The sequence below is a fragment of the Centruroides vittatus genome, unplaced genomic scaffold, assembly GCF_030686945.1.
Source record: "Centruroides vittatus isolate TY-2023 unplaced genomic scaffold, ASM3068694v2 contig_1042, whole genome shotgun sequence".
NCBI classification, from domain to species: Eukaryota; Metazoa; Arthropoda; class Arachnida; order Scorpiones; family Buthidae; genus Centruroides; species Centruroides vittatus.
Window position 1 is genome coordinate 1208172 of NW_027120674.1, and position 23459 is coordinate 1231630.

Here is a 23459-nt window from a genome sequence, read left to right on the forward strand (position 1 = left end):
ACGAGACATTAAGAATACGTTGCAATTTACTCAGTATTCCTTGTTTCTTATTATAAATCTGTGAGTATTTAAGCAAATCTCTTTATTGCTGTGTACATATATATACTGATTATAGTAAACTGGTTGTTTTTAATTTATTATCCATGTAGTTTTACGTTTCTGTTAGTAAGTAGATCATACAGTTAATAAAGTTTTCTACGTCATAACTAGAGTGACCAACTCCGAAACTCTGGGAACGTTCTTAAAATCGAACGAGTTAAACGAATTACTAACGAGTAGTCATAAATTACTGATTCAACTCAATGCTCATCATCTATTTTGATGACGTTACAAACGAAATTCATCGGAAAGAAAATGGCGTCCGGAGATATTGGTGTTTCTAAATTTACTCGAATGTATAAATTGTGGATTAAAAGCTGAATGACAAGCTGAAAGTGTTTAATTCGTCCCACTTTACGATCGTACCCTCTATAAATCGAAGACTACTTGTCAAGTGACAGCCATCATGTAGCCATACTCATGGCCACATGATGGTCATGAGTCATGTGACCATGATGGTGATGGTCATATGACTAACAACTTTATCCCGATCTTCACTAATTGAGGCTGGGTAAACCCAATCAATCAGAGATGTGCAAATGTATTAGGGAATCTGGGTGCACATGGCAGAGGAGGTAATAAGTAGGCCTAATAACTTAACAAATTCCAAAACATTAAGTCCAACATGTTTTACGTATTTATATGTTACATCCGCGGGAGTATTGTAAATATATATGCAGAAAAATAAAGACAGTTTTGTGAAATGAAATATCATGTTCAAAAATTCGATTATTTTATTTATTACAAGACCAGAGCCTGGAGATGAGTTCGAAAATTTGTTGACTCTGGGTTAAATCCTGAGAAGTGGTCACCCTCCTCATATTATATATATATATATATTTTATATCTTACCACCCAATACACGTATATCATTAATTTGTCGGTTCACAAAGGAAATTGTTTATTGTTCAGTTTATTATTCATTTCGTGTGTTTTAAATGACCTGTGTTCAATAGTATTCCAGTCTATGGGATTTTAAAATACACTCCTCAAAAGTGAAATTGCAATACCACGAAGGAATGTGCGTAGCCAGATGCACATTGCAGGACCAATGGAGATGATAGAGCTATGTAAAAGACCAAGTTCCAGTATGCATCGGGTCATCTGATACCCAGTTTCGGGATATGAAGACCAGCAGCCGGCTTCGGACCGCAAATGCTATCAGCGACGGTTTGCGGCAGACAAACTTTTGAAGAAGCTTAGAGACAACAGCGAGCTGAATACCACCAGTTAACGATTGGGAAACGAGACCATGTCCTGAAGCCGCGCGACCTCAGTTTGTCGATGCGTGCCCAATATGCATGGCAACTGCACACACTTGCCATGCACGTTGGGTACGACGTGAGTACCATCCAGCGATGTGACACGATGGACGCAGAGCATCTGCAAACACGCCGAAGGGGAATGGATCGCACCGGCACATGACAGAGAACACAGACCGGCAGATTCGCCGAACGACCCATTGGGACCCGTTTGCCACGGTATGTGACATCCGAAGTCGCCTGTCGCTGTCAACGGGTGTATCTGTGTCCATCCAAACCATTCGCAACAGGTTGCACGAAGTCGGGCTCACACAAGGAAACCAACAACGAGAGTGCCATTAACCGCACGCCTGGCGTGGTGTCGTTGTCATCGCAACTGGACCACTGAATGGCATCGGGTATTATTTACAGATTAATCCCGCTCCTGTCTGTGGATAAATGGCGACTGTGGATAGGTGTAGCGGTATCCTGGGAATAGCTACATGCCAACCCTTTTCACCGAGCATCACATCAGACAGCCATGGTGCATAGACGGCCGGTTGGCCGAACGGTCAAGGTGGCAGCCTACCGCTCTGGGGGACCCAGGATCGAATCCGGACGGGTCGAAAAATCCCCAGAAAGTTTTCGGAGGAGTGGTCCGACAAGATATGTCGGCCCGTCCCTCACCAATCGGCCTGGCCGAACCCACAATGGGCTTGCTAAAAGAGACCCTCTTAGTGCCCACAGGGTGGAAAGAGTTTAAAAGAAAACCATATTTCTGACGTTCATCAATTGAAGTGAATGATCTACCAGAGCGTGGTTCGTCTTGGACGCGTTCTCTGCCTTCCTCGAACATCTTGTACTACTCGAAAACTCTTGTTTTGATAGACTATCGTCGTGAAAGGCTTTTTGCAACATTTCCAACGTTTTTGTAGCAGTAGTTCCGTTGCGAAAACAAAATGACAGTGTAATTGAGTACGTTTTTCGCTAAGTTACGCTGACATTCCGAAAAATCGTCGGCTCAAAAATTCTTTACGCACAAAACTAGCATTTATTTGTAAACGAAAACAGATGATGACGTAAAGATGTGGAAGAAAGTTGCATCACTTTAATAATTACAGATATTGGAGCACGTAGCAAAGCTATTCAGCAAAATCTGGCAAACTAATTCAAATACTAGTAGTAATCTCATAGCAAGGGTGATCCAAGTCTGGTTTTTGGTGTTATGGCCTTAACACGTGGAGTTTGCTTAATTAAAAGCAACCATTTACCTAACGCGATACAGATCCAAGTTGAAGCGGCCGGATGGCCGAGCGGTCAAGGTTAGCAGCCTGCCGCCCTGGGGGACCCGGGATCTAATCCGGACGGGTCGAAAAATCTCTGGGAATTTTTCGGGGAGTGGTCCGTCCGGATATGTCGGTCCCCGTCCCTCACCACCCGGCCGCCCCATTGTGGGCCTGGCCGAACCCATAATGGGCTTGCTATAAGAAGCCCTCTTAGTGCCCACAGGGCAGAAAGAGTTACAAAAAAAAAAAAAAAAAAAAGATCCAAGTTGAATTTTCTGTTACATTCAGGCCCAAAAGGAAGAAACAAAAGAAGAAAAAGGGAAATACTGTATTATGTAAAAATGTTAATTATCTCAAAATTAGAATTTACCGACTTGCTCTGAGGTCATATGTAATTTGAAATTCATTCGTTTCTAGTCATTTTCGGGTTTAGTTTGATTTTATTTGTGTTCGGCAATGTGACGTGGGTGATCTGCCGAGGGGAAAATGGTTTTTCTATAGAAAAGTGGCCTCTAGTTAGATATTATTTACGTGAAGAAAACCTGGTAAATTCCACGTGGCCGGTCTGTTGGCGAGATGTGAACCCGTGATTGGTGTTCGGTGGTTTTATCCGTGTCGGCACTAGTCTTCTTCGACATAACCTGGTGGCTTAGCGTAGTAGGGGCGGTACTTTTAGAAGGCGGCAAAATTTCACAATAAATAATAATAATATCTTGTAAAAATTTGAACCTGTACAATACACAATAATGATGGTTGTTCTTGCTGAAAAGTTCTTTAGAATTACCGTATTTTTTAGTCTTTTAAATTGAGATTCCTAAATAAGGGGGCGGCGAAATTTTCTTCCGCTCCGGACGGTTGACACCCACGCTACGCCACTGCTGGATATGATATTTATAGTTTTTATAATGTAGGATATTTTAGTTGTATCAATAATAAGAAAACAATTCCATTAATTAAAAACAAATAAAATTTTAAAATGTCTGCGCTCTATGCTGTTTTTAAATTAAGTTGTTACATATTAAATGAAGAGATTTCGGTTAATGTTACCTATGGTTTCAAAATGGCGGCTCGTCTGTGATTCAAGGAAACAAGAAAACAGTGGGGGCGCACGTACTAATAAATTACCATAATTATTACCAACCAAATTATTAGAATAAGTTAGGTTAGGTTAGAATGTGCGCCCCCACTTTTCTTCTGTTCCCTTGAATCAGAGACGAGCCGCCATTTTGGAACCATAGGTAACATTAACCGAGATTTCTTTTCGGCATAATTGTTAAAGTAAATTAAGTATAACAATAAAGTTAATGAGTGTATTTAAAATGGAATGTTAATAAGAACAGTTATTTTGATGTTTATACTTGAGTTGAAATATAATTTAAGCAGTTTTATTTGAACAGATTAATCTATCACATTTTGGTTACTTTTTTAAAAATTACATTTAAGAAATTGTTTACATTGTCTTGTGTATGATACTACAGATTTATGTGATAAAGATTGTCTGTTAATTAGAAATTATATAATGTCCAAGTTAAATTTCAAATATTTGAATTATTATTATGATTGGTAGAGTTTTACTTTATGACTTGATTAATTTCATAAAATTCTTTAAACTTTAAAATTATAATATGAATTTTGTTTTACAGGTGTATCAAATTGCATATATAATTTTGAAGGCTGGCATTTCTCCTCGTCCCGGCAATTGGATATTGGAAAGATCTATCGACGGTCTGCATTATAAACCGTGGCAATATTATGTAATACATGACGCCGATTGCTGGGATATATACGGAATTAGACCTAATGTTGGTAAACTGAAATTTAGAACTGATAATGATGTGATATGTACTTCGCATTATTCAAAAATAAATCCGCTTGAAAATGGAGAGGTAAATATTCTATAAAAATTAATGTAAACTTCTTTTATAAAAAATGAATGCACTTAAATTCCAATTTTAGCATTCAAAGATTCATGTATTTAAATAATTCTTGCTAAGAATAGATTTCTTTATAATAGTTTTTTTAGATACAGTTTGGGAATAAGCTATGTCTGGATTATATAATTGAATTTAAATTAGACTACTGTAAATGTGAAATACTTAATAGATAAGAGGATGGTAAGATCTCAGTATTGAAAGTTTTTGCATTAATTTATATCTATTCTTTGCTAATGATTCATACTTTGCAAAGTAAGAATATATGTATATGTATATAAGTATATATACAGTACATATATCTGTATATGTATGCTATATGTCTATTGACAATGCTATCTTTTTATGAGTCTGTTTTTGAAAGTGACTTAAAGAAAACTATTTATTTTTATTATCATCATGAAATTAATGTATAGGCCTACTTTTGTTAGTTGTGGATACATTTAATCATTTTTTTTTGTTTTTTTATATATTTTATTCTTATTTTTGTTTATTTTACTGCTTTATCATATTGTTATATACAGTAATTTTATCTTTACATATATATTTTATTTATTTCTATTATTTAATATTTTATTTGTTAATTTTAAATATTTGAATAGTTACTAAACCATTAGCTACTGGATTAATTTCAGTGTAGAACAGGAGTGTCCAACCTGCAGCCTGCGGGCCTTATGCGGCCCAATAAACGTGTAAACAAAACCAAGAAATTTTAAAATTTTTTTAAATTTATTTATTTCAACGGCATAAACTCAAAAATCAAGTTTCACAGAGCCTTAATACATATTTATTTTTGAGTGGAAAGGAAATATTTTCAAATATTTGGAAATGTGTGAATGATGAGGGAATATTAAATAAAGCTGGAGTTGTGACTCAAAGGATTATAGACCCAAATTCGAGGAAAGGAGAGAAAGGCCAAAAGATAAAAAGTAGTGAGAAAGGTTAAATAGAGATTCTTTTATGCAAATATTGACCCTTAATTTTCCAACATTCCTCACTTCTTTATCTTTTGTCCTTTCTCTCCTTTCCCTGCATTTGGGTTTATAATCCTTTGAGTCCCAAACTCCAGCTTTATTTAGTATTCCTTCCAGCAAGATTTGGCTACTGTGCGCCAAATTTGGCTACCCTGTTTTCAGTTTGGCATAAAAAAATATCATTTGGCGCATTGGCTACTTTTTGGACTACATGTTATTTATAAATATATTAGTCGAATAAAAATGCACTTTAAGATGGTGTTTCGTTGTTTTTTTATTAATTAGAGATCCAAATAAAACAAATATTTGTGTTTTTCAAATAAATTTTTGTTTGTCTCCTTTATAATAAATGAATTTATCTATTTCTAAGTAAAAATTGAAAGTGTCTGTAGAAGTAATTTTTAAAATATCCTTTTTTGTGATAAAGTTTTAATACTTATTACTATAATCTAGACATGTTAGTCCTTAAATATATTTGTATATTTAAGGATTGGGCCACAAGTATATTATATATACTTGTGGCCCAAAACTCCATGACTTCTTCCAATGTGGCCCAGAGAAACAAAAAGGTTGGACATCCCTGGTCTAGAACTTGACTATTTCAATAATTCAGCAGTTAAAGATTTAGTAATTATAAAAAGTTTGAGTTTTATTGCTTATAATGGATGTCTAGAATGAATCCACACAAAATTTCTCATTTCTAGCTAACAGTTGTTAATTTTTAACTACGCAGCATGTGCAATAATTTGAAAGTGCGTGGAATGCTGTAGAACATTCTAAAATATTTTTCTGCATTCAAATTTCTGCTTTTTTCAATGGTAACAAAAGAAAATGCTTTAATACTTAAGAGTGTACAACCTTTGCATGTAAATAAAACACTAGAAAATATTTACTGTAAAACATTTTGCAAATGAAGGAATTTCAAAGCAGACTATATATTTCATTCTCAACATTTCAACATTTCAAGACTGGATTACCATCACAGAGGAGAAAAGTGTCTGGTAGAAAAGCAAAAATTCTAACTAAAGACAAGTTTGTAAGATTGGTGACAAGCTTTGAAGACAGTGACAAGATTTCAGTTCAGTCTATGGCCCTGAAACTGAAAATTTCACATAGTTAGCTCCAAGAGATTTCAAAAAACAAAACAACAAAAGAAAAACACATTAAATATCAAATGAAGTAGATAATTCTGGATAGAACAGACATGTAAAGATCATAGGCAAAGTACATAAGATTAAAATTCATTTTGAATGAGGAATCTTAACTCACCCACTTGCACCTGATGATCATTTGTAATGGTGGACTTCATACCAGTGATATCTAACTTATACCCCTGATGTAGTAAAGTTTTCCAATAAAAAGAAATTTGAGGGCAAAGTTTTGGTTTGGATTGCAATGGGACTGAAAGGATTGAGTCATGCTCTAATCATAAAATCAAGGTTTGCTATCAATACCTAGCAATATTTAATTGCATGTATACATTGTTGCCTAATTCCTTACCTTCAAAATAACTGTTCTCAAGCAGAATATGTCATCTAGTCAGATCAAGCAAGTTCCCACTACACAACACCATACTGAATTACCCGCAACAAGAAAATGCCCTCTTCGTCAAAAAGGACAGCCCTACAAACATTCCAGAAATTAGACCAATTGAAGATCTTTGGGCAATTCTCAAGGCAGCCATTTATGAAAAAGAGTGAAAGGCAAAAATACAGATCAGCTGATCAATTGCATAATGTACTATCTCAAAAATGCGAACCAAAGTCTTATATAGAGTTGAATCCTGGTTTACAGAGTTTTCTTTTTCCAAAGGTAACCACTACATTACACAAACTTGTGTGGATTTTTTTCCAAACACCTGTGTATATTTAAATAGTTGTTTTATTTTTACGCTGACAATACACAATAGTTAAGACCTTCACAAATGAATATATAAAACATTTTATTTGATCAATTCATGGCCTTTTTTTCTTATTAAAATAGTAATTAGATAATCCAAATTATAATTTTATTCAATTGTTTCAAAATTATTAATCACTAAAAAAATAAAGTAACTTAATTCTTAATTGTTTTACTAAACCTATGTAAAATATTGGAAGAAACTAAAATTTATGCTGTCAAGCAAATGATAACACCAGATTCATTAAGTTATAAACTGGCTATCATTTATATAATTTATAATTCAAATGTAGTTTACTGTATAATTACTGCATTAGCTATGCTTTCTGTTTTATTATTTTCATAAACAAACATCACGAAACCCGATAAAATGATTTCATGATGTTTGTTTACATTTATATATACCATGCCAGGGTTGAGTGATGGCACCATAAGTAACTGAGGATGGTTATATCATATTTAAAGATGTCTGCAAGAGGAGATTGGACTGGAGGCTCTGGTAGCTTAACTGGCAACAAATATACACTTTAAGCGGGAGTTGTGGGTTTGAGTGTTGCTCTGGGCTGATTCTTTTCTTCCAAAATATTCTAAATTATTTAATTGAATTATAATTATTAAATTTAATAAGAGATGGCACCTAGTGGCAACCTCTAGTGACAAATTATTTTGTAATCAATTTAAATATAATCGTGGAAAAGTAGCCTGATGTAATTTGGTGGGTGTTTGACTATTATTTTCTATTTACTCGTACTATCAGTAATTATAATGCTAGCTACACAATTATCTAAATCAATGTTATTCAATCAAAGGTGTGGGACTAGCTTTAGTCTTTGACAGGGTTTTAGAAAACTCTTTTACATGAGACATGCAATCATGTACTGTGCGTACACCTTCAGATATTTATTTTATTTTGATTTTATCCCCATCTTTATTACTTTTTCTTATCTAGCTGCAAATTCTTTACTTTGTGTTATATTATTATTTTATTCATATAAGCTGAATGTCTGTGTAAATATGTAATATAACTAAAATAATACTAATCTCTGCCATGTTTGAAAAATAATTGCTTTTCTGTTATTGAAAAGAATTTGAGAAACACTAATTCAAACAGTGCATTGTATAAAGCATATGAAACCATTTTGTAACCATTGTCAATTTTTTTCTAAAAAAATAATATGAATATTTAAATTAGTATTAAATTGATTAATAGATTTATGTGGTGTTGATATTTTTCTATTTAATTAAAAATATTATAGTGAACTTCAAATTTAAATAATAAAGTCATTTAATAGTGATATACAGGTACTCCTCATTTTACGACTGAGTTCCATTCCGACGACTACGTCGTTAAGTGAATTGGTCGATAAGTGAGGAGCTTGCTCCAGGAATATAAGATCGTTGTAAAATTATACAAATTATGCAACAAACTTCAAATTTATTCATAAAAAGACTATTATAGTATGCAAAAGCCTATTATAGTACGCTTAGTGTTCATGTCACCATTCGTCACTGACAGACACTCAAGCTGAGAAAGGGGATTCCCCGAATTGCAGATCAAAACTCAATTGGTCGTAAGTGCGAGTGGTCGTTAAGCAGATAGGTCGTAAAGTGAGGAGTACCTGTAGCAAACAAACTGGTTACAATGTTGTGATAAAATTCAAACCTTTTTACCAGAAATAAGAATTTAATGAACAAGTACTTCTGATCCTCATCGGATCATCTTCAGGGAAGATTGAACTTTTAATAAAAAATTTGGAATGGAGTAATTTATTCCATTTAAAATTTTTTTTATGAGGTCCTTGTGTAACCTCGTGTATCCTTGTGTAACCTGAAGTCGATGCTATGAGGATAAAACATATTTGTTCACTAAATTCTTATTGCTGCTGGTAAAAAGATTTGATTTTTATCACAAAATTATTTAAAATATCACAGGAGATTGCCATCCATAATTTCCATCTTATGAAGATTACAATCTATAAGTTTTTAATTAGATAAGTTTCTTACAATGCTTTATTTAGATTGGATCCAGAAAAAAATCTTACAAAATTATTTTAAAATATTAAATTTTTTCTTACTTAAATAACAATTATTAGAAAAAAATTTCAAATTAAATAAATTAAGTAAATTAGTTAACAATTATAGAATGTTGAAATTCTTTAGGCAAAATGGCAACCCGATAGGTTCGGTAATAGGCTCCATTTTAGCTGATCTTAGCATGACCGACATTGATAAGAAGGTTGCAAACATTAAGGGCATAATAGACCTACAATGCTATGTGGATGACTGTTTCATTGTTTATAATAGTAACATTATAAACACAAACCAGATTCTAGAACTTGTTAATGAGCTAGACTCTAATATAAAATTTGACTTAGAACCTGAAATTAATTGCCAGTTATCTTTCCTAGACATCCTTGTCACTAGATTTACTAACAAAACCAATTTAAAAAAATACAAAAAACCATGCATCGTTGACAGTATCATACATTACACTTCTGAGATGCCCACTTACATCAAGAAAAACATTTTTTACATCTACATTGACAAAATCTTACAATGCATCACTAACGAAACTGATAGAAATGTTGAGATACAAGACATAATAAAAATATTTTTAATGAATGGTTACAGCAAAAGCACACTCACCAAATAGATCAATATCAAAGATACTAATAAACACAAACATAAAAACAATACCACCACTCAAAAATATTTTAAAATTCCATAAGAACAAAATTTATTTGAAAGAATCAAATCTATATCACACAATTATGGTATAACCTTAGCACCAGAAAAATTTCCTTGTTTGAATTACAAGATAAACCCACATAATAATAATAATAATAATAATAATGTATGGGACCAAAAGAACGTAATTTACAAACTCGGTTGCAACTGCATCATTCCCAAATTTTATATAGGTGAAACTGGTAGAAATCTGAAGACCCAGTTTAAAGAACACATATCTGTGATTAAGATATAGTAATTGTAACTCAGCTGTTGCTGTTCTTTGTAACAACAAAGGTTGCCAAATCATAAAGGAAACTGTAAAAATTGTCAAAAAAGAATTACATATGCAAAAAAGGAGGTGGTATCTTGAGATACTTAAAAATAAAGACAGTGTGATGAATAATAATATCAGTCAAAAGCTACATGAAACTTGGTACCCATACTTAATCAAGAGAAGCCAAGAAGGGGTAGCGGTAGTGGTTAAATAATGTGTTAAAGTACGGCAGATTCTCGTTAACTCTGTGCATCGTTTCCGAACGGTACCCAGCAGGGTGCTCATACGTCTCACTTCCACTTCCCCCTTCACTCTTCACTCTTCTACATTTCCCAAATCCCTCAAAAAACCCCTTTTTTCGACCCTGCCTTCCCTTAAGACCATCCCACCCACTATCTCCCCCACCTCAAGATGACGCCTTTCTGATGCATCCTGTTAACTCTACCACTTACAATTTGTGGACCATCCCATTGTGTAAAACTCTACTGTAAATTAAAACAATCTTCTTACGTCCCTTGTATTTTAACGGTGCACTATCTTCACTTCATCATACTGCTTGTTCCAAAGGGTTTTTTCTATTGTTCTTACCGTAACCAAGATCACGGTTTCCCAAATTTTATAATCTTAACTCAGCACTGTGCCATGTATACTGGGGTGTTTTTCCAACACTATGTACCATGCTGTCATGTTTGCAGTAAGTTCAAAACTTTTTACATCTATGTTGTTTGTTTTTCCCTTTTGTAAATCGTTTCCAATTTAATCATTATTTTAGCTTATACCTGTTAATCAATAATCACCATCCATATTTTATGTAATGTCACAACTCCTGCATTTTTCATAATCCATGTAAGTTTCCTAATGATCTTTTACAATTTTGTAACATTACAATAAATTTATGCTAACTTGTATACATTATGCTAACCTGTATGTAATTTTCCCTATATAGTTGTAACAAAAGAGTTGAAAAGGGACATAATTGTCCAAAATGCATACTCAAAGAAATAAAAAGTTTTTCTAAAGCTTGTCCTCCTTTTTATTGATGGTATAATAAGTCTAGCGAAAAAGAAAAGCCACTTTAGCGCTCGTATAATTGAATTATAGAATGATTGGCAGTTGCGTGTGTTTCTTTATATAAGAAATATATAAAATTTATGACTATTATTTAGATAATAAATGCTGATTTTTAAATTTATATTTTATGTTACTCTTAATATCATTTAATTCAACACTATTTTTGTTCACAGTTTTATTTTTTTAAATATGAAAACATTCATTGTAAAAAAATAATAATATGAATCTAAGAAGAATTTACCTATATAAAAAAGATTAATAAATAACTTTTTTGATCTAATAAAACTCTCATTTAGATTCTGTTATATTAAATTTCTAAAATTATCTATTGTAAAATATTGATATTTTGGAAATATTTATATCAAGTCAATAGTATTTCTGCTTTCTTACTGTCGTAGTATTTCTATTATAAATTATACATATTATCAGGAATACTAGTACTATGTTCTTCTAGCTCATTTGTTTCTAATTTCAGTTAAATCAGTATTAGTTATAGCCGTTGTTTTCAATTTTCTCTACTTGTTTAACAGACATTTTCATGCAATAATTACAGTTGTTTGCTGTCAGATATATTTAGTTTTTTGTAGACACTTTTCTTTTTTCCTTTGTCTGTCAAGTGTTTCTTTTATTAAAAAAATTAATGCTAAATTTGTAAAGTATTTATCCCTTTGAAAACTACTGCAGTCAATTCTCAAAAATTAAGACATTATTGCTGATTTATTAATTTAATTTATCATTTTACATACAGAAAATTCAAAAATCCAGATTCATCTTGTTCCCAAGCTGTTTGGATTTCCACAAATTATTGTAATACACAGTATATTCTAATAAAATGTAAGTCCTTTTTTGTCTTCTATAAGATATTCATTAAACAATGGAAAAAAATAGTTAACTGAAAAAATATTTTTTAAGTGAAATTCATTATAATAATATTTATTTATTATGCTTTTTAAAATAAAATTATCTAATATTTTAATATAGGAACAAAAAAAGAAAGAGAACATTATTTTAAGGCAATGAAATATAATTATTAAAGAATTAAACAAAAACTAATATATAAACTTAAAAGAGATTTAATTAATATAAACCCAATATAAGAAATAAATTAATACTCAATGGTTTTTATTAATTATGATTTACATGATAATGGTAATATTAATTTATCATGATTTCAAGATTATTATGTTTTTTGCATGTATTAAATTTTCATTCAATAATTCTGCTGGAAAAAATGTATTGGATCTAAATTTTCATATTGATTGAATTTTTGAAAATAGAAAATTGACGTTTGTGAAATAAGTTACAAAATGAAAAATATAGCTTAATGTTAATTACATTAAAACAAACTTACATTACACTAGAAATATTACATTGAACACGTAAAAGCTTTTGTTGAGTTACTTTTCATTTCATCAGTTTTAATCAAACGATAAAGAAGAAAATTCCAAAAAAACTGTTCACACTTTAGACATCATGTGCACAAATTATAAATGAAATCATTTAAAACTAAACAAAACATATACATGAAAAAATATGCTTTTTTTCCTACATGAAATTCTTGTTTTCATAATTTTATGTTTTATATAGTTTGAAATTGTTTAATTCATATTTTTTTTGTGCTATTATGAATATTGCTTATAATCCAAAAGCATTACTTGATGTTTAAAATTGTAAGGATGTGAATTTGATGAAGGATTGTTTCGAGGTAAAACAAAGAAAAAAGGACAAAGACGATGTAAGAACACAACACATTTATTCTATAGGAAGAACAAAGGGACAACTGTACCCTTAACAGGGTTCACACAAATTAGGTCAATGCTCAGACAGTAGAGTAGTGTGTGCAACAATTCCAAGATTAAAGGTTATATTTGCAACTTTCTAACAAAAATTTAACAATATTATTTGGAGTTTTCTTCTTTGCCATTCAATTAAAACTGAAGAAGCTAGAAATAACTCGATGAAAGTGCTTTTATAATTAACATTATGCTTTTTATACATCATAATGTTAATTATATTGTATATTTTTTATTAAAATATTGCTTTTGTAGTTAAAATTGTATTTATTATTATTTATCTTTTTGAAAATAAATATTGAAATGTTTCGTAAATAGTCTGATTTATTAAATATACTTATATATTTCTTTAGATTCATACATCACTAATAAATGGTAGACCAAGTGCTGATGATCCTAGTCCTTCATTAAAAGTATGTTTTTTTTTTCTTTTTTAAGTAGTATAAGTAAGTGATTTTTAATCAAAAGTATAAATAGTTTTCTGCACATTTCTGTCTCCTTTTTTTTAATATTTATAAAAATTTGTAAAACACTGACAAAAATCATTTTGGAATCATTATAGTTCTTCAGTTAAATTACAGATAGTTTAAAAATATACACAAATTGTTCAGCATTTAATATTCTTAGTGGAAGAAAAGAATATCTTGTTGCTCATTAAGTTATTGAAATATTCTAATTTGTACTAACTAAATTTATTTCTATTATTTAATTTGTAAAGATTGGAAGGGAAAAGTCATTAGATATTTTGAAATCAAACATCTGTAACAAAGCTAGTAGACCTGAGTCTGCTGCTATATCTTGGAGGGTAAATACAATCAGAACAATAAATAAGGACTTTACAAAATACTCGAGATTCAAAACTAACATTTAATTATAGACAATCATTATAATTATATGTACAAAGGAATCATTTGAGGACTCAAAACGATAAAAAAAAACATCTTACAAACTAAGAATATATATACTATACATATGTTTCTATATACATTAAATATCGCGTGTGACATCGAAAATAAGATCTTAAGTCAGTTCCTTATTACTTTGTTAACACTTATTCCTCTTCACTTAGTAATATAAAACACTCTTGCCTCAGATGCAATTGGATTCTGCCGATCCTTCCTGATCCCTCACGGATAGTCCCTCTTCTAGTGGTCTGGGATTCTTCTATCGATTTGCCGTCGAGCCCTCGTAAGCAGAATCTGACGAGAAAATCCTTGGCTACGAAAGTTCTTGTCCTTTTATACTACCTGTCATTAAGCATGACGTAAGGCCCATGGTCTAGACCACTGGCCAATCACGTTCACGACGGGTAACATCCGACCAAAACCCGATGTCGACACGCAAACGGAATTTCACAAAAATAAGTAAATAACAAAAACAAAAACTCGACACGACATGTGTAATTATAAAAATGCGAAAAAAAAATAATAACAATAATAATAATAATGCCTTGGCATTACACATCTAAAGACACAAATTTTATACTGTGAAGATCGTGAATGTGGTACACAAAGAAACTGGAATAAATATTTACAACAGGATCTTTTATTTGCGTATATAGATACAGGAAGGGTTGTGAGATGCCAGCTATAATATCTCTATCTCCAACACAGGTAATATTAGTACGGAACCCGACAAAAATATAATGACATAAGCTTCAGGTCTCGTGACGACTATTCCGATACATAGATAATTATTTTACAAAGGGCGATTACAAACATATATAGACCTTAATTCTAAACTTATAATTAATTACAACTAATGAAGATTCAAAAGTGACCCTTTGTCTTAGTTCTACCCCTGAGGGCTGCGTACAGTCCTATTGTCCATAATGGGGTCACCTATTGTTAAGCCGTTAAGCACCGATCAGGGAAGGGTTCCAGGAAGTAAGGATAATATGAATAGGAAAGAGAAGGAAAAATATATTCTAAGTTAAAATAAAATATAACTATATATTACACAAATGGCATTTAGCCACAATACAAACAATACTTTAAAAGATTTTGGAATTGTTTACATGTATATAAGAACAATGACTGTATGACTATTATTTTTATTGTAAAATTAATCATATGCAAATAAAATTATAATGAAAATCAAACAATGATCAAGTGATGTAAGGACACTAATAATATAATTATTGAGTTATAAAAAATAATATATTTATTTAAAAAAGACAAAAATCGGAGAGACATTCCAGAATTATTGGCCTATTCGATGCTGTTTCCAAAATTTATAAAATTGTAAATGACAAACAAATGTCTTATAAAAGGAAAAGTCATAAAAAATTCCAATTTATAGAGAATAATAATGTAGACAAATCTGTAAAACAATTTGGAACTCAATTTCAAAGGAACTAATGTTTTCCATGTGTTAGGTGAGGTTAGTACAATCCATAGCATGTAAAATTTAGGTAGTCATATAGTCCTTGCAAGCTGGTGCTGTATTACAAACAAATTAGTTTTCAAAAAATTAAACGGATCATACTTCCATAATAATTTATCATAAATTTTTGTTTTAATAAATTTATGTGTAAAACAGTAACAATGTTTGTGTTAATATACTATGAACAGAAAATGTAGAGAATAAACAGGAATAATTAAATTAATATTATTTTCAATCAACAGTAGATTACCATATTTACTCGCATATAAGACGACCTTGCATATAGGACGAGGTGTGACTTTAAAGATCAAAATAAAGAAAATTAGATTTATTAATACAATTCTAATTTTATTTCGTTTAATCACAAGTAAAATGAATGTAAATGCACACATAGTCTTGCAAAAATTACTAGCATTTTAAACTTTAAGGAAAAATCTTGTAAAATTGACAACATAATTTGTTCATGTAAAGCTGGACAATCGAGAACCTTATTTTGCCAATTCTTAACAGTCGAATCCACTCTTTGTCAATTACACTTACGAGTTTCTCTGAATTTTAATTTCCGAATAATCATCTGTTTTCACATGGGAATGGATTAAAACTTACATCGTGCTCTTGTGTGATTTTGGAATTTCAATCTGGAATTCAATTCAAAAGCCTTACTTTTCCTATTGCTATTCATCTTTACTCCTGACAATATACAAGAACGATCAAACAACCAAGATAAAATACTTGGATTTTTAAATACAAGAGGGTAAGCATCTGGTAAAAAATGTGAATACACAATTCATAAAAATTATTTGCAAAAATGCAAAGAATTTTTTGCTTGTGCATGTAGGACAACCTAGAAATTTGAAGCCGTAATAAATGAATGAAAACCTCATCTTATATGTGAGTAAATACAGTATATTGAAAAATTAATCATTGTTTTATTTAAATGACTGCTACTGTAGAATTATATAATTAAACAAAAAATTAAGGAACGACTTTATATAATATATTTTTTATAGTTAATGTAATTAATTATAAAATTTATTCAATCAATAACTTAAAATGTAAAATCTTTAGACTTTCTTAATGTCAATTCATAATTAATTTTAAATTAAATATTTTGTTAATTCTAGAAATCAAGAAAATATGAAAAATTAAATACTATTATTTTAATCTTTTGGGTAAATGTATTTTATAATTTATTAGTGAATGTTTTACCTGTTGTTTAGCATCTGTTTAAGAAAGTTACAAAATGACAAAATGAATTATTTTGCAAGTTATTATATTGTGAAGTAATATTACAAATGGCTCGATGAGGGTGGAGATTATTATACCTATGCTTGATTATAACAAGCTTAGAACAATTGAAACAATAGAAATCTTTTCGAAATCCCTCAAAGAAAACTGTATTAACAGCAGAGATGCAGACTCGCTCTCCACCGCATGGCAATCACTCCTTGATAATATTACAAATGTTGTTATTTTCAGATCTTTACAAACAAAACAAAAAAAAAAAAAAAATGACACTGTATCAAAGAAAACATATTATTTTTCATTTTTTTTTTCCTCATTGAAAAATTTCTTAATTATAATTTTAAATACAATTTACTGTTACAATAATTTTTATTTATTGATATTGTAAAACTTACTTAAGCAATTGAAAATAAAATAAAATAAAATATTTTTGTAATAGGAATTTACCACAGCAAGATTTGTACGTTTAAGACTACAAAAAATACGTACTCTGAATGCAGATCTTATGCTTTTGCAAAATAATGCTTCTTATCAAGATAAATCTGTGACTAGAAGGGTAAGAGTAATATATTTTTAAAAATTTAAATATATCTAAATACTAAAAAATATTTTAAAAAGAGCTGTTGTTGCTTTAAAATTTAAGCAGCCGAGCAAATTTATTAAGATTCATTAAATCGAAGTTAAAAATAATCATATTCTTTACTGCTTTTTTTAGGTGTATCTAAATTACACATACACATAAAACTCCTTAGCCTAAGTACTTTTGAGCTTATTAGCCCATCATTACAGGCTTCAACTATGTTCTATTGTGATAACATCAACTCAAAACCCAATTTACTTGATTAAAACTAAAACAATCTGTGGAATTATTGGGCCATTTTTAGGTACATTAATAAGTAGTTATCAATTAACTTGATTAAATGTAGGCAGATATGCCGCCAACTCATATTAATTTTAATAATTTTAGTAAATTAATTTTTAATTTAGAAATTTCTGAAAGAAAAGAATTGACTTGGAGCAGGACTCAAATCTACAACTTCTGCTTACCATGTCGATGTGTTGTCAATTACATTATCTGGACCTCTGTCTGGTTTTTACTTCCAGAACTATTAATTTAGATATAACCATATGGGTTTATACACGATTAATATACAAGTTGATGTTATTTTATGTACCATGTCGAGGTAAAGCATTGGCTGGCTGAGTGCCAAAGAAGTAAGGCTGTGGGAGCTTAAGATTTCTCCAGCTGGCATTGTGTATAACCCATATGGTTATACAGTAGACCCCCTATAACACGGTAGATACGTTCTGTGTTATATGAATCCGTGTTATACGAGTCACTTAAAAACATGAGCCAATCACAGCCCGACACATGTGCAGTTTAGTGGATATGGCTGTTTGAAAGGTTTTCTTCCATAAAATTAATCGATTCTAGACTAATTTGACTCAACATTTCCAAATCATGTATAATTTTTTGGGGAATAATCCATATAGATTATGATATAAACAAAAAATTGTAGGATTACTTACCAAGTGTGCACCATTCAACGACGCCATTGATTAAGCTTATTTTTGTGGCGGAGCAGCTCATCGAACGGCATACGCGTGTTTCTTGATCAACAAATTTTTCGCATAAAAATAATCATTAATAAAACTATAATTTTTATGGCCGTTGAATAATAAATGTTTTTTAGTAGGTCCAGTGCTTGTTTAGACTCAACGGTTTGTACAATATCCGCTATTGGTCCAGATTCGACCAATCCTGTCATGACACAAGTCAGCGATGACGTTTTACCGTGTTATACGAGTCTCTTTTAGCATGTTATATGAACACGATCGCAATTTTTTTGCCGTGTTATACGAATCCGTGTTATATGAACCTGTGTTATAGGGGGGGTCTACTGTATCTAAATTAATAGTTCTGGAAGTGATGGAGATTTAATAGAGAACCAGGTAGCATAATTAATTATATCTCCATCTGTATGGTAAGAAAAAGTTGCTGGTTTAAGTCGCACTCTAAGCAGATTCTTTTCCAGAAATTTCTAAATTAAAAATTAATTTATTATAATTATTAAAATTAGTATGAGATGTTGACATATCCGCCTGCCTGTAATCAAATTAATTGATAACTAATTATTAATCTAGCCTAAAAATAGCCCAATAATTGAACAGATTGTTTAGCTTTAATAAATTGGGTTTTGAGTTGATGTTATTACAATGGAACCTGTAATGTTGGGCTAATAAAGCTCAAAAGTACTTATGCTAAAGAGTTTTTTTGTGTGTGTAATTCAAATACTTCTAAAAAAAAGCATTTGATTTTGATAATTTAGGAGGAGTGATCATGGTTAAAAATAACAATGAAAATAAAATGAAATAAAACTTAGAAATCAGCTAAAGGAACAAGATATTTATGAATTGCTAATTTTTTAATAAATTTTATCAATGATATGAATAGTTTTAGATGTTATTTTCTATTCACTTATTAACACTTCTTCCTAATGAAGTGTAAACAAGTAAAACAGCAAGACCATATTTGGGACGAGACTATGTCTTGACTGCACATCGTTTTCTAAGGAAAAGAGAAAAATGAGCACTAACCAACGAGGAAAAGCTGACACCAGTATTTGGTCCTGGTGTAGATTATGGCAGGCTTCGTTACCATGGTTAGGACAGGTTGTATTGTCATGGGCCTGTTCTTGGCTATGGTAAGTGGGAAGATACAAGGGTGGATCAAATATAAATGGTAATTTTGCTATTCTGCTTAACACGCAGTTCCTGGCTAGAGGATATAGAGGGCAGTTGATGTTTGGTTTGTGAGGAGTGGGGAACTGGCTTGGTTAACGAATGCACTTCGGTTCTGTTGTCACTACAGCCATGACCGAGCAAAAGATACATTTGTCTGTTGCACAATGCATCATCATAAAGTTTTTAACTAATGAGTGCATTAAACCCTCGGAAATTTTTAGTCAATTGAAGGCACAGTTTGGGGACAGTACACTGTCTCAGAATCATGTGTATACGTGGGCCAGAGAATTTAAGGATGGGCAACAACACGTTGAAAACGAAGGTCATGTTGTCATCTGTAAGGACAAACCTTACAGATGACAACATCCGTGCTGTTCAAGAGCTTATTGAACGTGATCACCAGTTAACTGTTGAAGAAATCTCATCAGATGTGGGTATCAGCTATGGGAGTGTTCAATCTGTTATCACTGATCATCTTGGCTTCACAAAAACTAGTGCCCGATGGGTTCCGAGGTTGTTGGCCTCACACCGTGTTCTTGACAAGGAATAAATTGGAAGAAATGGGCTGGGAAACCCTTGAACACTCTCCTTATAGTCCAGACTTGTCCCCCTGTGACTATTTTTTGTTTGCACCCTTGAAGGAATCACTTGGAGGAAAACAATTGGCAAACAATGAAGAAGTCGAGGAGCACATGCACAATTGGCTCATAACTTGCCCTCAATCTTTTTATGAGAGAAGGATATTGAAGCTTCCAAATCATTGGGAAAAGTGTGTAGAGCTTGCAGGGGATATGTAGAGAAGTAAAGTTTTCACTTGTGTATATTTTTATTCAATAAATGTCTAAAAGGAAATTACTGTTTATATTTGATCCACCCTCGTATTTGTACCCGAATTGTCCCAATGTTGCTCTTATCGTTTTGCAGGATGGCAAAATGAGAGCAAGAGAATACATGCGTAACATGTGTCACACATTTGTCAAAATTTGATTTCACAATGTTTGCATTTTGAAATTCCCAATGAGCAATGCATGTACAAATCTCTCACAAGCACCTGTTTGTAGAAACAGTGTCGCCATTTTGTATTTTATTTTGACTCAGTTCTCAGTCCCCTGACTACCTATAAGTCTAGTTTTTTATGTGCACATGATTTTGGCACCAAATACTCTGTGCCAAATTGCAACTCCTGACATGTACTCCTTCATACCTCTAAGGTGTCCAGCTGTGTGTGATTTTATAGACAAGACATAGTCTCATCAATAAGTTTCTATAATATATTTATATGAAATAGTACAATTATATTTTGACATTGTCTCTCTTTTCACCAAAACCTACTGATTATCTCTTAAACTATCTGAGTGGTCTGAACAGATACTTTGAGAGAGCAAAATTACCTATTAGGACTATAGGAAAGATACTTTAATATCTTGAACGTTAGTTTTAAAGAATTGTAATGGTGAATGTGGCAGAATGCAGATAAATATTATCATGCAATAAATTTTAATGTTTTGATGATAGTTTGCTCTATTTGTTTTGAATTACTCTTAGTGTCTAACTGTTATGAAGATTGTTAATTATTATACCATTTTTAATAACCTTCAAATTAACTTGTTTATTAAAATATGTCAGAATCAGTTTTCTCATTGATGATTGAATTTCAAAATTTTGTTTTGACTGGCAATATTGGGATGTTTCCATTCCATACCTTATTGTTTGGAGCATAATGTCATTTTTGGAAGTGAATAATGAATCTAGATCTTTTCCTCAAAATCAGTATATTTAAAAAAGATATTACCTATCACCAAAAAGACTTTCTCAAATGGTTGTATTTGTATTGTTTTGTCAGTTGTTTGGAACCATCTTTTACTAATTTTATGGAAGTTAAATCAACCATGGATAATTTCATGAACATAACTGCAATTAGTACAAAAATATAATGCCAATGTTTTGATGGCTGTTTGTCAGATATTCAAATATTATGAAATAAATTTATTCAAGTTATTTATTGTTGGAATCAATGATCGAAATTATTGTCAAATGTTATACAACATCATCACGTACAGTACAATGCATTGTGTCGCAATGTTTTGTAAACGTTCTTCCGTTAAGTAATAAAAGGCTGTTGACCCCTCAGGGAAACCGTTGGCGAGGGTGACCTAGTTTCACACTCCTCCTTTCCAGTGCTGACCTTCTGTGAGTCAAGACAGTGTAGTCTTTGTGTATTCTTTGTTTCTTTGTTATATAACCAGTTATGCAAGTCTAACTAGTTTTTACTAATCTCTCTGACAAGCAACATCAAGCCTAACATTTATTTCTTAAGGATTAAATCAATGTTTCAATTATTCTTCATGAATAAACTTTTATATGGCTATTTTTTGAACATACAATTTATTTATTAGATTTCTGCAATAGATTTCTTTTTCTTAGTATATCTTCAGTTCAAAAAGTTGAATTAACTGTATGCTGCTGTTCTTTGATGCAAATGTAGTGTTGATGATCAAACGAAATGTTCCCGACATTGTGTTAAGACAAGAGTGTAAAGAATCTTACAAATAAGCACATTTCAAAATCTTGTCAATATCTATATTATCTTTTATAATAATTAGGACCATTGATACACAATATCTATGCTTTTAACAACTATAATTAACCCATCTCGCAACATGAAATATGCCATTGAGGCCTTATAACATGTATATAATCGACAATTATATTAGACTAAAACTACAAATCTAAATTTATATATAAAATATACAAGTATGTACAGTACAAATCACATAAATTACACAATACTTATATGTGGCGATTGTCGTGTGTACCACAAGGTCATGCTAGCCTTTCTTTCCAAACCATGTGTAGTTTGTAGAAACAAGAAAGGAATTATCTTTACTTTCTTTGTGGTGAACTAATAGTTACTATACATTAATCTTAATAATAACTTTTCCTTGGCAAGGAAACTTAGACGAAAATCCGATCTTCCATGCAGATGCAAGTGGATTCCCTTTATTTTATTTGTCTTCTCCTTGTCCCCTTCTTAACGATGAGCAATGATCCTCACCTCTTACTCGGATGTTCAACAATTCTCCTGTCCAGGTGGTGAGCCGGCCAATGGAAAAAAAAAGATGTCCCGTAACATGTAGCACTGCATTTTATATTGCCTGCCATCTGGGGCTATGGCCACATCCACATAATACAGAGTCGACCAATCCTCTGTCTGCTTACAAGCATCTGTCAAAAGATGATTTGGTACCGCAAAACAAATAATCCGTGTGACAATAATTCGAATTCCGACACGGACGAAATGGAATGCATATATGTATATACAAAAAAAAAAGCATAATAATAATAATAATAATAACTCTCCCGTGGTCACCACCTGGTCGTGGTGGGAGAGCCCAGTAATTTTACTGATCCATAGGGCAATGCAGGCTGGAGCATAAGCTCCTGGTAGGGACACCCATGCCAGTAAGGTCTATGGGGAGAAATGAAGCTAAGAGTGACCACGCCCACATTCTGTGGAGATATTCATCATGGTAATAACTAGATCAAAGTGTGATACCGGCTCGGACGTCGCCCGGGTTAACAAGGTCCGCGTTCGTGGGTTAGGCAGAGGCTCACGTTCGAAAAATAGGTCACAGTCTCCCTTGGTTACCGGTGGCGAAAGCAGCACCGGCCCAAGCATGGCTACTGCAATGCCCTCAACAGATGTGAGGAACCAACCCAGCCTTGGTGTTTCTGTGGCAGTGCATCCACAGACCACAAAGGCTGGAAAACCACGCCAACGGATGA

General features: G+C 31.9%; 1 protein-coding gene across 1 annotated transcript in view; it reads left to right on the forward strand.

The window, feature by feature from the left end:
- Window positions 1-23459, forward strand: part of LOC136969945 (laminin subunit alpha lam-3-like) — a 199819-nt gene that overhangs the window by 21534 nt on the left and 154826 nt on the right. The window contains exons 4-6 of the mRNA XM_067264272.1: window positions 4270-4512; window positions 13652-13711; window positions 17368-17484. Coding sequence (XP_067120373.1) covers window positions 4270-4512; window positions 13652-13711; window positions 17368-17484 — 420 coding nt within the window. The remainder of the gene's footprint in view (window positions 1-4269; window positions 4513-13651; window positions 13712-17367; window positions 17485-23459) is intronic.